The sequence below is a fragment of the Geotrypetes seraphini genome, chromosome 16 (genome assembly GCF_902459505.1).
Source record: "Geotrypetes seraphini chromosome 16, aGeoSer1.1, whole genome shotgun sequence".
NCBI lineage: Eukaryota > Metazoa > Chordata > Amphibia > Gymnophiona > Dermophiidae > Geotrypetes > Geotrypetes seraphini.
The window spans coordinates 13,031,765-13,051,126 of record NC_047099.1 but is presented as its reverse complement, the minus strand read 5'-3'; the positions used below and the strand labels follow the sequence as shown (position 1 = coordinate 13,051,126).

Here is a 19,362-nt window from a genome sequence, read left to right as displayed (position 1 = left end):
TTAGTGCTGTGGCATTTTTCAGTTCATCATCTGACGAGAATTTCTTTCCGTGCAGTTGATTTTTCAAGGTTGGAAATTTCAAGAGTGCCATTACCTCTCTTTCCAATGACACGCCTCTGACATACTTTCATAGACGTCTTCCTCAGCTGCATGACAAAATGTACAAAGTTCTTCCTCTCACTTTGACCCAACAGTGACGATGAAGGCAGTACAACTGCAGGTTCGGAAACATTGAGCTTCACAAAAACCAGCACAGTGTTGCCATGTCTACTTCTTTGAAAATAAAACAGAGGCAGTCTCATTACATTTGACAACCAGATGCATGCAGAAATTAGTTGGCCAATGAGCCAATAATTATGCGCTAACAATCCATTATTGATATTAATTGGGATTTCTGTGCTTATCTGACTGCATGTTATTCTATAACACAGGGCACCTAATCTGATAATTCACAACTCAAAGGAGGAGCATGCCCAAGGGAAGGACATAGGAGGGTCAGGAGCATTCCAAAAAGTCAAGGTAGTTATTCTTGTGCTGCAAATGCAACCCTGTCCATTCAATTCCTATGGGCTGCTTCACATTTGTCGTGCCAGTACTCACTATCATGGCTTATTGAGAAAGCTAAGAAATTTGATCATGTTACTCCTTTACTTGAGAAAGCACATTGGTTACCAGTTGCTTATCGAATAATGTATAAATTATGTTTGCTCACTCTCAAATTCATACTATTCAAAACCCCAGCATTTATTCATAAAGTTTTAATTCCTTATACTACTTCGAGAGTACTACGGTCAACAGAACAATATCTATTGGTCGTTCCTTCTTTAAAAGTTATTAGTACACGACGTCATTCTATTTTTTCGGTTACGGCTCCCCAAGCTTGGAATGCCCTGCCAATTTACTTAAGAGAGGAAAGAGTTTTAGACAAATTTAAGAGCAAACTTAAGGGCTTCTTTTTTAAAGAGGCTTTCAGTGATTAACTGAATTCCTTATGTTTCTAATCACTCCTTAAATTACAATAAATTTCTTCCCCTTTTTTCAATGTGTTACTAACCTTAATTGTTTCTTTTATATTCAATTGTATTTCTTAAGAACATAAGAATTGCCATCTCCGGATCAGACCTTCGGTCCATCAAGTCCGGCGATCCGCACACGCGGAGGCCCTGCCAGGTGTACACCTGGCGTAATTTATAGTCCACCATATCTTTATATGCCTCTCTTAAGGAGATATGCATCTAGTTTGCTCTTGAAGCCTAGGACGGTCGATTCCACAATAATCTCCTCTGGGAGGGCATTCCAGGTGTCAACCACTCTCTGAGTGAAGCAGAACTTCCTGACATTAGTCCTGAACCTGTCCCCCCTTAGCTTCATTACATGTCCTCTAGTCCGTGTCAAATTGGACAATGTAAATAATCTTCTCTGCTCTATTTTGTCGATTCCTTTCAGTATTTTGAAGGTCTCGATCATATCCCCACGCAGTCTCCTTTTCTCAAGGGAGAACAATCCTAGGGAGGAGGGGTGTGCTGGGGGGCAGGCAGCAATTTTGGTTTGCTCTGGGAGGGAGACTGAAGGAGGCCACGGAGAGACAGGCAGGCATGGCACAACAGAGAGAGAGACAGGCAGACAGGTTGCCAGGGAGAGAGACAAAGAGACAGACAGAAAGAAAAACAGACAGACAAGGGGCCAGGGAGAGACACAGACAGAAAGAATGACAAATAGACAGGGGGCCAGAGAGACAGACAGCGACCAAAGACAGAGAGAAATAAAAAAGACAGACAGCGGCCAAGGAGAGAAAGAGAGAGAGAAAGATAGACAGGGGGCCAGCGAGAAACACAGACAGAAAGAATGACAGACAGAAAGCGGCCAAGGAGAGAGAGAGACAGAAAGATAGACAGATAGACAAGAGCCAAGGAGAGAGAGAGAGAGAAAGAAAGAAAGAAAAAAAATGACAGACAGACAATGGCCAAGGAGAGAAAGAAAGAAAGAAAAAATGACAGACAGACAGCAGGCAAGGGTTGGTGGTGGAGAGCCGAGGAAAGAGAGAGACAGAAAGACAGCGGCCAAGGAGAGAGAGAGAAACAGAAAGAAAGACAGACAGACACATCTTTTCTAGCACCCATTAATGTAACGGGCTTAAAGACTAGTACAAAATAAAAAAGATAAAATAGAAATATTCAGTGCAGCATAAATTCAGTAAAGTATAAATCAATTGCTCAGAAAAATGCTGAGTCTTCATCATTTTCCTAAAAGAATTCCTCTTTCTACATTTTTTAATTTGGCCAACATGACAATTCCATAGCTTAACTCCTGCACATATACCCGGACACTAAAATCACTACAAGACCACAGATTGGTCATCCCATCATTAAAAATGGCCAGGTGAGAATTTACTAGGTCTAAAGCCATTTTCTCCAATGTTATGGAATGTTATGGAATTGCCTACTTATTTACGATTAAAGGAAAACTTTAAACACATGTGCTTTGTTGGTATGGTGAAAAATATAGAATATAAATTTCTGGATTAGATGAAATTAATACACAACAAAAGAAGCACAACTTAAAGATAGCTAGACTGTTGTCTGGAGGCTACAACACTCCAGGAACCAATCTGGCTAGTGTTGACAGGTTCTTAATGGCAGAGTGTTGGCCATCAAGAGAGGAGACTGTAGATAATGTACAAGATGCAGGCAGCGTTTATTAGTAAATACAGTAACATATACAACCTTATAGCCAACCAAGGGATCCGACACGGTCCATGTTTTGGATAACACGCCTTCCTCAGGGGTCCATGGTGGTTAAGGTATAAAGCAAACTGCATAAAAGATAACAAACACACGCCAATCACGATCAAATGGGGTCAAGCAAATCTTACACAATGGCGTGATTGGCGTGTGTTTGTTATCTTTTATGCAGTTTGCTTTATACCTTAACCACCATGGACCCCTGAGGAAGGCGTGTTATCCGAAACACGGACCGTGTCGGATCCCTTGGTTGGCTATAAGGTTGTATATGTTACTGCATTTACTAATAAACGCCGCCTGCATCTTGTACATTATCTGCAGTCTGTTCGTTGTTTTCTGGTTGCTGTTGTTTACTGCAGACTACGTTGGATTTTCTTTCTCCTTTTTGGCCATCAAGAGAGGCCACAAAATCAATAGCTTTGGTGGCTTTTTGGTTTATTATAACATTTGGAGAAATGATATGAGGGAATTTTATGTGGATAGATAGCCTTTTCCTTCCAAGATGTGCACAAGTTAAATTATAACGAACATACAAAACTATAAACATAATAAAAGAAAACTGGATTGACTGCTTAAGATTTTAATTCCATTTCTCTGCAATTTACTTCTCAGTCTTCTACCAGCTCCCAGTTCACGAAGGATTAAGTATGAGATCATAAATGAATATCATTGACCGTTATAAGCAGTGATAGCTGACAAGTGGTCAAGCTGGACAGTGACTGTGCCTATTGGTCTTATTCTGCCATTATCTACCAAATTATTTTTTTCCATGGCCTTATCTTTCCTATGTTGGAATTGTTCAACGTCTTCAATTTTTTAATGGCTGATATTCCTTTCCCATGTGTAAACACATCTGTTTGTTTGTTTTTTTCTAGAATAAGGCGTTTTATGCGTGAAAATGGGAAACTGGAGTACAGTAACAGAATTTATTCTTTTGGGACTTTCTCAGGATGCAAATAGTAAGGTGGTTCTGTTTTTTGTGTTTCTCTTCTTGTACCTTGTCTCACTGCTAGGGAACATTATCATAATCCTTGCTACATGGGTTGACCACCGCCTTCACAACCCAATGTATTTTTTTCTTGGAAACCTGTCCTTCCTGGATATCTGCTATTCTTCTGTTTCAGTTCCCAAAATGCTCTCTACCTTAGTTACAGAGAACAGTACAATCTCTTATGTTGGATGCCTTACTCAACTCTATTTTTATCTGTCCTGCTGTGCTACTGAGTGTCTTCTTCTATCCACCATGGGGTTTGACCGCTATGTAGCGATATGTAACCCTCTTCACTACACCGTCATCATGAAAAGTAAAGTTTGCCTAGAGATGATAGTATGTACATGGGCCACTGGCTTCCTAACATCAATCATCCACATGATTTTTATAGCTCAATTGTCTTTCTGTGGTTCTTGTGTTATCAAACATTTCTTTTGTGACATTCCACCAATACTAAAGCTGGCCTGTAATGACACCTTTCTCAATGAAATACTGGTTCTCATAGTTGGTGGATCCATAGGTCTCAGCTCCTTTCTTCTAACCCTTGTCTCTTATGCCCACATCATCTCCACCATACTCAGGATCCGTTCAGTGGATGGAAGAAACAAAGCTTTCTCCACCTGTTCCTCCCATCTCACAGTGGTGACTTTATTTTTTGGTAGCTTAATCTTCATGTATATGCGCCCCACATCCAGCTACTCCATGGAGCAGGACAGAATGGTGTCTGTTTTCTACGCTGTGGTGACACCAGCACTGAACCCCATAATTTATACACTGAGAAATAAAGAAGTAAAAAGAGCTCTCAAGACATCATGGAGGAGAATTTGCTCAAAATAATAGCAAAAATATATAACATGTAACATAACATATAACATAACGTATACATAACATAACATAATATATAACATAACATATGCCTTTTGGTTCATGGCTGTGCATAAAAGAATACAACAAGGAGAAAATAGTTAATATTGGTAATATATTATATTATAGAACTATGATGCATTGTGAATCTCAGGACCAAACGTTATGTCGTTTGTCTCGCTCAGAAAGACATCGTGATCATCCCAGTGCTTTAGTAAAAAGTGTGCCTTACATTATCTCAACGTATTCCTGAAGGTGAGCTTCTTGTTGTGTTAATGTCGTCTTTGGGCTCCTTTTACTGAGCTGCATTAGCGGTTTTAGCGCACGCAGCATTTTAGTGCGCGCTAAACCTGCGCTACGCGGCTGGAACTAATGCCGGCTCAATGCTGGCATTAGGGTCTAATATGTTTTATCTTGTGTATGATTCTCTTGATTATGTGTGCACTGGATGTTATCTGCTTAGGATATTAGATAATATGGCCTATAAATAAATACATAACCCTAAGGGTTACTTACCGAGGCCACTATTCAAAGGCAGATGGGGAATTACACAGGACAATGTTCACTACCATGCTTTAATGGCACAGCTGTTACTATGAGAATGAAATTAGCTGCCCATGTAAACGTATCACTAATTGTTCTATTTTATTTGTCAGGTTAGCAGTTAACATGCATTAAGAAACACCTATGATAGTGTAACTTCATGATGCAGACCTTGCCCAGCCAACCCACTCTAATTTTGTGTCCAACGAGGAGTTAGCATGCAGTGTTAACGTATATTAACAATTAAGGTTACTTAGGGCCAGATTCTGTATAGGACACCTACATTAGGTACCACTAGGCATCTTAGTCAAGGATGTCTAATGATACCTAACTTCGTAATCCCTGCACAACTTTTTCTAATTGTCTGTGCCAATTTTCAGCCAATTAAAAAAAAACAAACCAACCCAAAATGACTTGAGATAAAAGCTACAGTATTCCGTGATGAACCACCCAAAAAGTCAGCACCAGCATTCAAACACAATCCTAAATTTGTACATGAATGTTTGCACTAAATTTGGTGCCTGGGATTGGGTGTCTGTTACTATCATTTCTCCCATAGGCAATCTGCTATAAAATGACCCAACACAATACATCTAAGAAAATTAGGTTAAGTTTGAAGAAATGTATTTTCACTCACATTGTAAAAATAAGAGTTTTATTAGTCAAAGGGGATCACGAGCAGATCGGAGAAGGTTATCATGCCACTTTACCGGGCCATGGTGCGCCATCACCTGGAGTACAGCGTCCAGCACTAGTCGTCGTACATGAAGAAGGACAAGGTACTACTCAGTCCAGAGAAGAACGATTAAGATGGTTACGGGGTTGGAGGAGATGCCATACAGCGAAAGATTAGAGAAATTGGGCCTCTTCTCCCTCGAAGAGAGGAGATTGAGAGGGGACATGATCGAAACATTCAAGGTACTGAAGGGAATAGACTTAGTAGATAAGGGCAGGTTCTCCAAGATAGGGAGAACAAGAGGGCACTCTCTAAAGTTGAAAGGGGATAGATTCTGTACGAATGTAAGGAAGTTCTTCTTTACCCAGAGAGTGGTAGAAAACTGGAACGCTCTTCCAGAGTCTGTCATAGGGGAAAACACACTCCAGGGATTCAAGACAAAGTTAGACAAATTCCTGCTGAACCAGAACGTACGCAGGTAGGGCTAGTCTCAGTAAGGGGCTGGTCTTTGACCACAGGGCGTCGCATGAGCGGACTGCTGGGCACGATGGACCACTGGTCTGACCCAGCAGTGGAAATTCTTATGTTCTTATGTTCATTTGTGATAAACAAAACTGTTTAAATAAAAGGGAAGAATTTGACTCTCATAAAACATTCATCGTATGACCGTGTGATTTACTTTGTAGTTTATGATGAATTTGGCTGCTAGGTTGATTACTGGCACCCCAAGAATGGCACACAGTACTCCTCTTTTAAAACAAATACACTGGCTACCTATGAAACAATGGGTGCATTGTATATTAATATTTTTAGTGCACCAAGTTTTGTATAGATCGAGCCCAGCCTATTTTCAAACCTTATGGGAGATCTGTAGACCTAGGAGGTTGCTGAGGTCAGAGGGATGATTGAAATAAATAACAAACATGGAAATGGGAGTGCGTTATGTGGCTACGAAAGCAAAAATGTTTTCGATTGCTGGTGTGTATCTGTGGAATGCTCTACCTGAACACTTAAGACTATGTACAGACTGTTCTACTTTTAAGAAACTATTAGGCGCGAATACGGAAAAACCGCAAATAACTTTTTTAATGTTATTCGCGGTTTTTAGAAAAAGCCTTCCGTTTTTATTATTGGACCCGCGAATAACTTTCCTACAGCGATTTCTGGGCAGGCATGCTGGGAAGAAGCCTTTCTCTCTATGGATGCTGGGAAACAGCGTTTTTCTCAGTGCATGCTGGGAAGCATAGAAGCAGCAAATTTGTGGGAGAAAGCATGGCGGCAGCGTTTTTCAGAGTGAATGATAAATGATACACTTTTATCGGTACAGTAAAAGGAAAAAGAACTTTAATGATGATGTAATTTGGGGGGGCGGAGTCAGCTTCTGAAAAATCATGCATAAGTGAATCCGCAGATACGGAAACGGCGGATACGGAGGGAGAAGTGTAGATCGTAGGCAGTATATACATTTTTAAATAAATAAATAAAAATAGTGACGTGCAAAAGAAAAGAGTATCATTTGTACATTTCAACATTCCACAGATCTCCACTAGTTTTTCAACACAGCAGGAGTATTCCCTGGAAGCAGGGTAACCATTCGTCCGGATGGCCCCAGACATAGCCTCCTTTTGAGGACATGTCCGGAGGTCCGGACGACTTTTCGAAACCCGGCTCTTTGTCCAGGTTTTGAAAAGCTTCCAAATCGCCGACAGGCAGAAGGGAATCCACACATGCATGGACGTCCTCCTGCCCGACAAGAGCAAGCAGCGGGGGGTGGGGCTAGGGCGGGAATGGGGCAGGGATGGGTGGAACTGGGGGTGGGGCTAGAGGGGGTCATGACTTTCTGTTTGGAAAATCTGGTAACCCTACCTATAAGTAACATTATAATAAAAATGTATAGTGTCCAGAAAAAAAACAACAAAAATACCAGAACCTCTTTCCCAGTTTCGCAATACTTTGAAATTGTGCTCAAAAGTGTCTTCCCTAAACCTTGACACATTCGTGAAATCTTCAATGCTGGTGAGCTGTTGACTCAATGAATTATGGGATTTTATTAAATATTAAGAGCTCGACTGTTTTGCAAACTTGATGCGCTGATGTTAAAACATAAATGTCTCGAATTTCAGGCAGAAGTTTCTGCTTCAGTAGGAGGCTTTTGGATTATTTGGAAAAATGTTGTGGTCCTGATTTTTCCAGCCACCAAGTATAGTTCTATTTCCATAGTTCCTAAATAGCTTCCAGTCGGGCATTATTTTAAGCCATCTATCTGGGTAACAATAGTCATTTATACAGATTCATGACTAGCCGACACAGATCAAGGATATTCAATAGCAGTGTCTGGATAATATTGCAGAATATTCTTGCAGGCCTCTTCAGGATGGGAAGGGCCAAAGCCAGGCATATCTTGAACATGCCCATATTCCGACTTTATTCAGATAGCTACCTGGATGAAGTTGGACCAGAAAATTTGCTATCCTAATTTTATCTGGTTATCTACCAGGCTGCGGTTGGGATAATTCTATGATCCAGAGAGTACCAGCACTGACTCCACTGCATGAATATTTAGCATTGGTTTTAATCTGGATACTGGCGCTGAATATTTATCTTTTTTTTTTGAAAATATGTTTATTAAAGGATCAATGCATACGAGAAAATACAAATTATGACCATACAAAAAAGACATCAAATACAATAATCAAGGATGCAGGTAAAGAATAAGCAAATGTAAAAAAAAAAAAAAAAAAAAAAAAAAGAATATTTATCTTTTTGTTTCCTTTTTTTCCCCATTAAATCTTGAGTTTTCTTTTTTATAATCTTTATTAAATTTTCCAACTACAATTGTGCATACAAATAATTCATGTACATATAATATTACAAGAAAAGCACAATAAACTTACATATAGTAATAAGCAATTATTTTCCCCCACCCTCCCACCTATTAATCAAGAAAATAAATACCCACATGAAACTATCTAAAAATTCCAGTACAAACCCCTCCTCCCCCCCCCCCCCGGATGTGTATGTTTATAGGTCAGTAAAATAAAGTCAGTTATCATTCCTTACAAAATTTAGTCAAAGGCCCCCAAACATCCAGAAATTTCCTGTAACTTCCCTGCTGTATAGCCATCAGATGCTCCATTTTAAAAGTATAACAATAGGATACACAAAAACAGAGAACAATAACAGAATATCAGTGAGCTTCACAGCACATCAGTATAGAAATCCTTATGTTTTTATTAGTTACTGCAGGCAGCATTTAACAACAAAGTTAATCACAGCCAGTGGCGAAGCAGGGGTGGGAGGCAAGTGGTTGCACATCTCCCCCACCCTCTTCTCTGCTCTCCACCTCTCCACACTCTTTCCCCCCACACACACTGCCGCGCATGTGTGCCACTTCCCTTCCCCTGTACCTCTGTAACGTTTCTGAGCCGAGCAGCAATCCCCAACCTGCTGTCACCCTCTGACCTCACTTCCTAGGAGTGGGTCCAGGAAGTGATGTCAGAAGAAGAGCCGATGCAGACACGACAGGAGATTGGGGATTGCTGCTCACGTCATGAACATTGCATAGGTATGGAGGAAGGGAAGTGACACACATGTGTGGCAGTGGGGGGCAGGGAAGGGAGCAGAGAGGACAGATGCCTGTGCCCTCACCAACAAGGCACCCGGGTGGACTGCCTCCTTGCCCCCCTTTTACTATGCCACTGACCACAGTGTCTGAATATTGATCTGAATATTTGCATCACTTCATCAATTGTTTGACATATGTTGGGTGATTTCCAGCCAGATATTCAAAGCCAGTCCATTTCCAGCAACCTACATTGAATATGTAGGATTTTTTTTGGGTGGGGGGGGGGGGTCTGGCTCTAATGTAAGCAGCTAAGTGAATATTCAGTGCCGTAACTAAAGCATGTTGGATAAAAGCGTGCCGACAATCCTATGCAGGACTTATGCATGCAGCCTTTAAAAAGTTCTTGTTAGTGCTATGAGGGTGGGGGGAAGTGTTTGCGCTTCTGTTGAGAGTGTGGGGGGGGGGGGGGAGGTAGTAGAAACTGCCATTTTCCTTTGTTTTGTGGGCATTCGGCAGTTTTCCCACCCCTAAAGGGAGTGCAAACACTTGTAAGTTTAGTGGGGAGCGAATAAGTCCTGCGGGGGATTGTCGGCGCGTTTTTGTCCCTCACGATTTTGATGTGTCACCGAATATTCAGCATTGGCCAGTTATGTTAAAGGGCTACTATTTATGCCTCCTGATTTGCCCACTAAGGGGCTGATTCTGGAAGCAGCTTCTGCTGTGGCAGGCGCCTGCAAAACGGGCGCCTGCTGCATGTCAATTACCGACAGGCGCCATTTTTGGAATTGCAGATACCGCAGACCCTAAATGCTAGAAATATAGGCCAGGGTTTTAAAGGCCTATGTTTTTGGCACCTAGGTGCGTTAGAGAATCACGCATATTGAGGCCTAAAGATGCCTGATTCTGGTGCCACCCCTAATCATGCTTACTTCCACATTAGGCATCGCTTGGAGAGACATAGAAGCACAAGACACCTAGCACTGCCTATTTTTTACGTTAATTGTTTTGTAATTGGCTTTTAGTGGCGAAATGAATTATTGCGCCACTGAAAGGCAACTGAAAACAATTTAGGGGTCCTTTTACTAAGGCGCACTAGTTCAGCGTGCACTAAATGCTAACACGTGCTAACGTGTTCATAGGATATAATGGACGTGGTAGCACGCATTAGCATTTACCGCGCACTAAAATGGTACCGCACCTTAGTAAAAAGACTAGTAAGTAGGTACTAGTAGGTGTGCTTCAGACACCTACCAACACCTAACTTTAGGTGGTCCTTACAGAATTTCCTCCTAAATGTATTTATTTTATTTAAAAACTAGTGTTTAAGCCCGTTACATTAACGGGTGCTAGAATATATGCCTGTCTGTCTTTCTTTATTTATCTCTCTCTCCCTGTTCCTGTCTCTTTCTTCCTTCCTTTCTGTCTCTCTCCCTCCTGCTATTTTTCTCTCTCTCTCCCTGGCACCCTTTGTCTGTCTGTCTGTCTTTATTTCTGTCTGTCTCTCCCTGGCCTCCTTTGTCTGTCTGTATTTCTTTCTGTCTCTCCTCCCCCCCCCCCCCCCCCACTTTCCTTTGCAGAAGCAGCAGCGGTATTTCCGTTCCCCTCCAGGTCCCTGTGAAGTAGTAGGATTTGTTTAAAAATGCCCCCTCCCCTTTTACGAAGCCACTTTAGGCTTTTTTATCGCCTGCCATAAAAATCTATGAACGTCGGAGCTTTTTCCGCCACAGCTGGTGATAAACAAGCCTAATGCAATTTCGTAAAAGAGGAGGGTTAATATTGATTTTTCAAAAATGTATCTTGCTAGGAGGGTGCTGGGTTGATGGGGTGTTGGATGGCTCGGCCTGGGTTTTTTTGTGGGGGGAGGAGAAAATGAAAATGAAGTAATTGTTGATCTTACAAATTTGATTTTGCTATTTGTGGTTTGTTTTACAATGCTCGACAATAAAAATGATTTACACCCAATATGTTATCAGGTAGTGTTTCTGTGATGTTGGCTTCTAGCCTCTAGCCTCAAGATTTATCAACCGACGTGGGCATTGAGATTTGCCCAGGACAACTTAGTGGACATTCCTTCTATTTACAATGCATGTTGGGGAAAAAATTGGGCCCAAAATTGTGGAACTCTTTGCATTCAGAATTGCAGAAGGTGTAAACTGTGAGAGATTTTAAGAAGGGATTGAAAACCTGTTTCTTTCAACAATATTTGGGGGCTGAATGAACTCTGATGTCATAAATTAAATATACGGGCCAATTTAGTGCGTGCTAAACGCTAACACGTCCACTATATCCTATGGACGCATTAGCGTTTAGCAGACGCTAAATCGAATAGCGTGCACTAAATCAGTCAGCGTGCACTAAAACGCTTAGCACGCCTTTGTAAAAGAGGGTGATACTGCAGCGTTCCAATATTAGCAGTTCATAATAAGCTGATGTTAGTCATGGAAAAAAACGAAAGGAATTGACCCCAAAATATCCGTAGAGAAAAAAATCCAGAGAAAACAAAAAAATACTCTGTGGAGTGACGATGTTCCAAAATGGACTTTATTTGAAAGTGTCAAAGTTCCAAAGGTACACTGAAATCATCCACATAAAATAAATTCATCCACATAAAAGCCTTAAAGGACCTAGTCTGCTAGTGATACAGGACCCAACACAGTCTGCGTTTCGACAAAAAGTCTTCTTCAGGGGTCCCTGAGGGTCCTATAAAGGTGAATACGTGGGAAACAATTGTGTGGTGAACCGGAAGTGAGACACTATGATTAGATCCATTATAATATTTGTTTGTTTATTTGTAATCCGCTTTAATTCAAAGCAATGTAGTCAGCATACGTAGAAAATCACTGTATCAACACAAAACAAAAATACAATTCTAAAAACATGACATAAAAATATCTTAATCACAATCAAAACATATAAGCATGACCTCCCTACGACTATAAATTCAATTTCAATCCAAATATTTCATTTGCTAGAATAAATGATGCGTCAATAGTTTTTAAAACATAGTTATATTCTCCTGCCTTCTAATATATAATGGGAGTTTATTCCACTCTTTGGGTCATATGCAGAAAATAACCCCAGCCCTTATGGTCAGTAGCCTCTTAATTAATATGTAACTTAATTAAAACTGTCTGTATACTATGCATGTATCAAGTATTTATGATAGTACAAATGTTTTCCACTTATAATGCTAAGATAATGTGAACTATATTTTAAATAAAAACAATTAAATATAGGTGTTATTTTATTTTTTTAATTGTCCCCCCTTACAATGGAACTCATTGCTGACCAGTTAACAAGCGGCTGGATCTTGTGTAGTTAAAGAATTTCCAACTCACATCCTACATTTCACATAACTAAACATAATCATAACTAAACATTTACCAGGAATCAGAGTGATGCACGGCGAATCTTGCTCCAGGATCTGCTTAAAGCTTTGAGCATGTCTTTGTTTCTTAGGCTGTAGATCAACGGATTCAAGAGCGGAGTTATAGTTAAGTAAACTAAAGACACCGCTTTATCTACTTCGTAGGATTGCATGGGATCGCGCCGCAGATAGTTGAAAGTAGCAGTTCCAAAAAACAACAGAACTACAGTGAGGTGCGAAATGCAGGTGGAGAAGGCCTTCATCCGACCTGTGGCAGAAGGCAGTCGGAAAATGGTCATGATAATGTAAAAGTAAGAAATAGTTATGAGAAGGAGAGGTATAAGCACTAGAACAAAGGCGTTCCAAATGAAAATAAACACATAGCCAACGGTATCAGAAGTGGCCAGCTTCACAAGTGGCATCATATCACAAAAGAAATGGCTTAATTCATTGGACTCACAGAAAGAGAACAGGAACCCTGGCATTGACAGTGCCCATCCGTTAAGAAAACCCCCTGTCCAGGATCCGATAGCCAGCTTTTTACAAAGTCTACTGTTCATAATAGTGCCGTACTGTAGAGGGTAACATATGGCGAAATACCGATCAAATGCCATTACTGTTAGCAAAATATATTCCATGGAAGCCAAGAAACAAAAGCTATAGAGCTGCATAAGACAGCTTCTGTAGGAAATTGCTTTATTACCTGTTAGAAAACTAGAGAGCATTTTTGGGATGGTCACTGTTGGGTACCAGATTTCCAGGAAGGCAAAGTTACTTAAAAAGAAGTACATGGGGTTATGAAGGTGCTTGTCGATGCTTACTATTGTAATAATTATGCTATTTGTCAAGACGGTCAAGAGGTAAATTACTAGAAACACCACAAAGTATACTATCTGTACTTCACGTGAGCCTGGGAACCCAAGGAGTATGAATTCTTTAATGGATGTCTGATTATTGATTGCCATGATTGATCTGTACAGAGAGAAAGACAGACAGAAGCAAAAATGATAAATCCATACATTTGAAGACAATCAGTGATGGAAGAAATGTATCGCAGACCATGATTTTCAGAAATACTTAACAGTGAGCAGGCTTTTTTTTTTTTCCTGTCCTTTGGAGAATCAAGTTTCCTGAAAATATATTGACGCCTCAAAAATTGACATAGCAAAATATGAGGAGTGGAGGAATAGCTTAGCGGTTAGAGCACCGAACTACAATCATCTTTGTGAGTGCTCAAATCCTTCTTCCACCGATTGATATTAAATAAGACAATTCATCTTCTTTATTATAGGAACAAATGTATGTGCCTTGTAGATCTGCCTTTCCTATGCTTGATTTGCTTAAATATTTTCTGCATTCTCTGAATCGGAGAAAAGTCTTAGGCCCCCCTTTTATCGAGCTATAGTAGTTCATTTTAGTGCAGGCTGGCGAGGTTAATGCTCTAAGAGTCCCTATAAGATGGTTATTTCTTCAATAGTACTCTAACTTGGGAATCACATAGAGCTCATAAATACCTCTTATTCCAAGTGATAAAAATCTGTTGTGATATGTGATTCAACCACTCTTAATCGCTATAAATTTCATAACTTTACTGAAGCTTCGGACCTCAGAAACACCACTCATCGCTCAAATGTTTATCATAGCGATAAGCTTGACGTGTTGTCTCCTCACTGGCCCACTTTTTTATTCTAATTGGATTTCAATATTTAAAGTGCAACAGTTTCAAAGTGCTTAAAAAGTGTCTTAAAATGCTACTAGTCAAATGTACTAAAGCAGGGGTGTCCAACCTTTTGGCTTCCCTGGGCCACATTGGATGGAAAAAAATGTTTCTGGGGCCGCACAAACGCTGTAGCAAGACAGAGGAGGGAGCCGGCAAGTTGGTAAACACCCAGGGGCAGTAGAGGAAAACACTGCAACGCCCTCGACCGGGGCCGCACAAAATACTTCACGGGGCCGCATGAGGCCCTCGGGCCGCAGGTTGGACACCCCTGTACTAAAGGTTAATGACTCATCTCCGTTTTTATGATCGTGGAAACTCGGATCCGACATGTTTCACATATTCAACGCTTTATCAAGGATTGTTTCCCACAATAATTCCGTCGTCACCTGACCATTCAAGATTGTGACACATAGTAAATGAATGGTCGGGTGACGATGGAGTGATTGTGGGAAACGACCCTTGATAAAGCGCTGAATATGCAAAACATGTCGGATCCGAGTTTCCCTGATCATAAAAACTGAGATGAGTCATTGACCTTTAGTACATATGTAAAAGCATTTGACTGGTAGCATTTTGAGGCACTTTTTAAGCACTTTGAAACTGTTGCACTTTAAAAACTGCACTTTAAATATTGAAATCCAATTAGGATAAAAAAAAAGGGGGCCAGTGAGGAGACAACATGTCAAGCTTATCGCTATGATAAACATTTGAGCGATGAGTGTTGTTTCTGAGGTCCAAAGCTTCAGTAAAGTTATGAAATTTATAGCGATTAAGAGTGGTTGAATCACATATCACAACAGATTTTTATCACTTGGAATAAGAGGTATTATTTATGAGGTTAATGCTCTGACATTCATAGGAATTGAATGAGCTTCGGAGCATTTACCTAGCCAGCCTGCACTAAGGGTTCCTTTTATTAACGTGCCCTAACTAATATCAATAAGCAGTTTATAAGCTGCTTAAAAGCAACTGGCTGACTGACCCGGATTTTCATGGCTCCTGGCAATGAATATCTGGGTATGCCCATTGACCCAGAAATTAACTAGGCAGTGACCGATATTAAAAACAGCCCCCAGTTAACTCAGTATATAAAATTAGGACAGGCGTTTGCAAATAATAATACTGAAAATATTAGAGCTTTAATATATTATCTTAAAGCAGGGCACTTTATAATACATTACTTACTTTTTTCTCCTGCTGCACTTCACCCCTCCTTGGTGCAGTTATGAATTCCTTGTCATGCACCTTCCTACATGTAGAAAGGAATACCAAGGATACAGAGAAGTTGTGAAGAAGCTCTGGTATAGCACTGGTTAAAGAAGCGATGTTCAAATGTTCAGCTCTGAGGCTGTGAAGACTTATAGAAGGAAGAACTTTCCAATTTTAATATCATTTAGTGAAAGACACCCAGGAGATATGAACTTATGTAAGCTTAAGATATTTTTAACTGTGCATCTAAGATCTAATAATTATAATTATGAACTAGATTGGAAATCAAGATTACCTCTCGTTCTTCTAAGGTTTCTCTAGCCCAAGGAATATGTCCATTAGTTTGTGCCCAGGAGAGAAGTGTTAAGATGGACATTCTAGTTGGTAATTCAGGGGAGAATTTATCAATGTGGACTGCTACTAAGATAATTTATTCCAGAGTGCATTTGAACAAGAGATGCCTTGGGATACATCCCAAGATTTTAGCTTTTAAGCTAGAACCATTATGCGTGAACAGGGATCTTACACTGTTTAAGAGATTTGTCTGAGTTGGGTATGTTGGGTTAAGTTTATTTGACTAGTTTTGCCTTTACTCAAAATTTATTGAATGGCTAAATTGTATTTTTTTAAAAAGTTTTGGTTTGTACAAGGGCTGCTGGAAAGTTTTCAGCCCAACCAAGAAGAGAATGATGTGGAGCCATGAAACTTACAAGTTATCCCACACTTACCTTGACACTTTTCGTATCAATGAGGCAAATGCATCTAGTAAGTGGGCACAAGTAAAGGGAAACAAAGCCACTGTGACATCACCGATGAGGTTGGCTCTTAGGCATTGGTGGAATGAGGCATTATGACATCACAATACGAGGAGCTGCTGAAAAGTTCTCAGCCCAGCCAAGAAGAGAATGATGTAGAGCCATGAAACTTATAGGTTATTCCACACTTTTCTTGAACTTTTGGTTTCATTTAATATCATTGAAATGAAAAGTGTCAAGAAATGTGTGGAATAACTTGTAAGTTGCATGGCTCTACATCATTCTCTTCTTGGCTGGGCTGAGAACTTTTCAGCAGCCCCTTCTTGATAGTGTTATTGAAGGCAATGGTGATGTACAACCCCATTTTAGATATAACATTGAAATCGGAATTGGCACGTACAGTTCCAGAAGTATTTTAGAACAGTATCTGTAACCCATTCTGAGCTCTTTGGGGAGAATGGGATAGAAAACAAATTCAATTTGGGAGTGTATGGTGCTGTGGTTAGAACTATAGCCTCAGCACCCTGAGGTTGTGGGTTCAAATCCCACACTGCTCCTTGTGGCCCTGGGCAAGTCACTTAATACCTCTCCCCCCCCCCCCCCGCCCCCATTGCCCCAGGTACATTAGATTGAGTATAAGCCCACAAGGATAGACAAAAAAGAAATAGTTGAGTACCCGAATGTAAACCACTTAGGCCCTCTTTTACTAAGGTGCGCTAATCAAATTAGCACCCGCTAAACGCTAAGGCGTACATGTTAGTCTGTGGATGCATTAGCGTTTAGCGCGTGCTAATTTGATTAGCGCACCTTAGTAAAAGAGGGGGTTAGGCTATAACTGGTATATAAATATGAAAATAAATCTATCCATGCAAAACCTACCCCCTCTTCTATTAAACTGAATTAGCAGTTTGTCGCACAGAGAGCCGCGCTGATGGCTTGTGCTGCTCCCGACGCTCATAGGAGCTCTATGAGCGTCGGGAGCAGCGCGGGCCGTTCAGCGCAACTCACCGCGGTAAAAACTGCAGTTTTGTAGAAGAGGGGGCTAGTCTAAGATATATTCAGGAATGCGCATGTATGTGGCCGCTGCAGGTAGACAGAGCATCTGTTTTACAAAGGTAGCATGAAAAAAAACTAAGTGGCTCCTTTTACGAAGGTGCGTTAGGGCCTTAATGCGTGGAATAGAGCGCTATAATGCCACGTGCACTAGTCGCTACCGCTTCCTCTTGAGCAGGCGGTAGTTTTTTTGGCTAGCATGCGCTAAAAACGCTAGCGCACCTTTGTAAAAGGAGCCCTAACCGAAGAAGCACTGCTGATTTCACATGAAAATGATAAAACGGCAACTTAAAGCCTCCTTTTATGAAGCTGGGGTGGAGCGTTTTAGCTCTGGCCTGTGAGGTAAACGCTTTGCTGCTCATAGAAATTGAATGAGCGTCGGAGCATTCTCCTCACCGGCCAGCGTTAAAATGCTCTTCCACGGCTTGAGAAAAGGAGACTTAGGGCTCCTTTCACAAAGGTGCGCTAGGGCCTTAATGCGCGGAATAGCGCAGGCTAAAATGCCGTGCACGCTAGCCGCTACCGCCTCTCGAGCTAAAAACACTAGAGCACCTTTTTAAAAGGAGCCCTTAAATATATTGGTACATAGGATAGGAGTAGAGGTAAGTTATAGGGAGAGGATTAGAGGCAGTAGAAAAATTAGACAGGGGCACCTGATGGGCCGCCGCGGGTGCGGACCGCTGGGGAAGATGGACCTCTGGTCTGCCTCAGCGGAGGCAACTTCTTATGTTCTTATATCTGAATGGATGCTATTTTTGCCAACCTGAGACAGAGGCCGCAATTGTCATGGAATTCTGCCTTGAAGGGAAACATTTAAAACATTAAAAAATTTTAAAAGACATTAGTACAAATGAAATAATGGGGAGGGGGAGGATGTTCAAGGGTTGGGAGGGAAAAGGATAAATTCTATTTAATATGAAGAATGGTAGAATTTCAAGTGATGTATTTAAGTTAAAATATTGTTACTTTTTGATGCACTTGTTGGAAGTTATAAAAATGAATAAAGAATTGGGGGAAAAAAGACATTTAAAAACACATTTTTTTTTCAATTGGCTTTTTCAAATTGAAGAATTGAGTTTGGAACTGTAATCTGTATTTATGTAATGATTAATTTTAATTTTTTTTTAATGAAAATTTTAAATTGTATAAATTAGTTATGGTTTATTGAGATTTCATTGTTTTCCTCCCCTCTTTTGTTAAGGTGCGCTAACCAATTAGCGCGTGCTAAACGCTAACGCGTCCATAGACTAACATGCATACATTAGCATTTAGCGTGCACTGAATCGATTAGCGTACCTTAGTAAAAGAGGGCCTTTTAGAGTTTTATTATTAGAATCTTTATTATTAGAATTGTTACTATTGAGATGTTGATTGTTATAGTATTTTTTAAAAAAAATAAATATATAATAACTTTTGCTCTTTTTCTTTCTTTTCCTTTTTTAAATGGAGTTCTTTTCATAATGAATGTGAACTATATATTGTAAACCGCTTAGATCCTTTCTAGGCTGTTATACGGTATATAAAGTTTCTAATAAACATAAACATTGAGGAAGTTACCTTTTTTTAACCTTAATTCTATATATGATGCCTAATGCCCCAATTTACATGTTTATATTTGAGTGTGTTCCTGATATGTGTACCTGAATTAAAGGCCCCCCTTTAATCAAGCTGCATTAGAGCATAAAGTTAGGCACCTATCACATTTCAATCACTCTTAGGCGGCCATTACAGAATCGTGCTTAACGATGCCCAACTTAAAACTTAGGTGCCTGTAATGTAGGCCAGGGTTTTAAAGGCCTTACAGTACAGGTACCTATGTTCTTTACAGAATTGTACCTAGCAGTGCCTAAGGCCCTCTTTTACTAAGGTGCGCTAACT

The 19,362-nt window shown here is 40.4% G+C and overlaps 1 protein-coding gene across 2 annotated transcripts; it reads left to right on the top strand.

The window, feature by feature from the left end:
* Positions 1-3,630: 3,630 nt before the first annotated feature.
* LOC117350394 (olfactory receptor 5A2-like) lies at positions 3,631-13,548 on the top strand. Of its 2 annotated transcripts, none has more exons than XM_033924673.1 (2): positions 3,631-4,538; positions 13,515-13,548. In XM_033924673.1, exons 1-2 carry the CDS (start codon positions 3,640-3,642, stop codon positions 13,546-13,548), a joined length of 933 nt encoding a protein of 310 aa, XP_033780564.1. In that variant the 5' UTR covers positions 3,631-3,639. The 2 variants fall into 2 exon arrangements, with proteins under 2 accessions (XP_033780564.1, XP_033780563.1); XM_033924672.1 differs by lacking the exon at positions 13,515-13,548 and adding an exon at positions 6,693-6,720 and having other exon boundaries at positions 3,640-4,535.
* Positions 13,549-19,362: the final 5,814 nt, after the last annotated feature.

Bases quoted from the DNA above. Each gene is read 5' to 3' on its own strand.
- LOC117350394 (XM_033924673.1), top strand. From the start codon at position 3,640: ATGGGAAACTGGAGTACAGTAACAGAATTTATTCTTTTGGGACTTTCT. The intron at 4,539-13,514 runs GACATCATGGAG...TTCCAGGAAGGC, and splicing joins GAAGTAAAAAGAGCTCTCAA to AAAGTTACTTAAAAAGAAGT.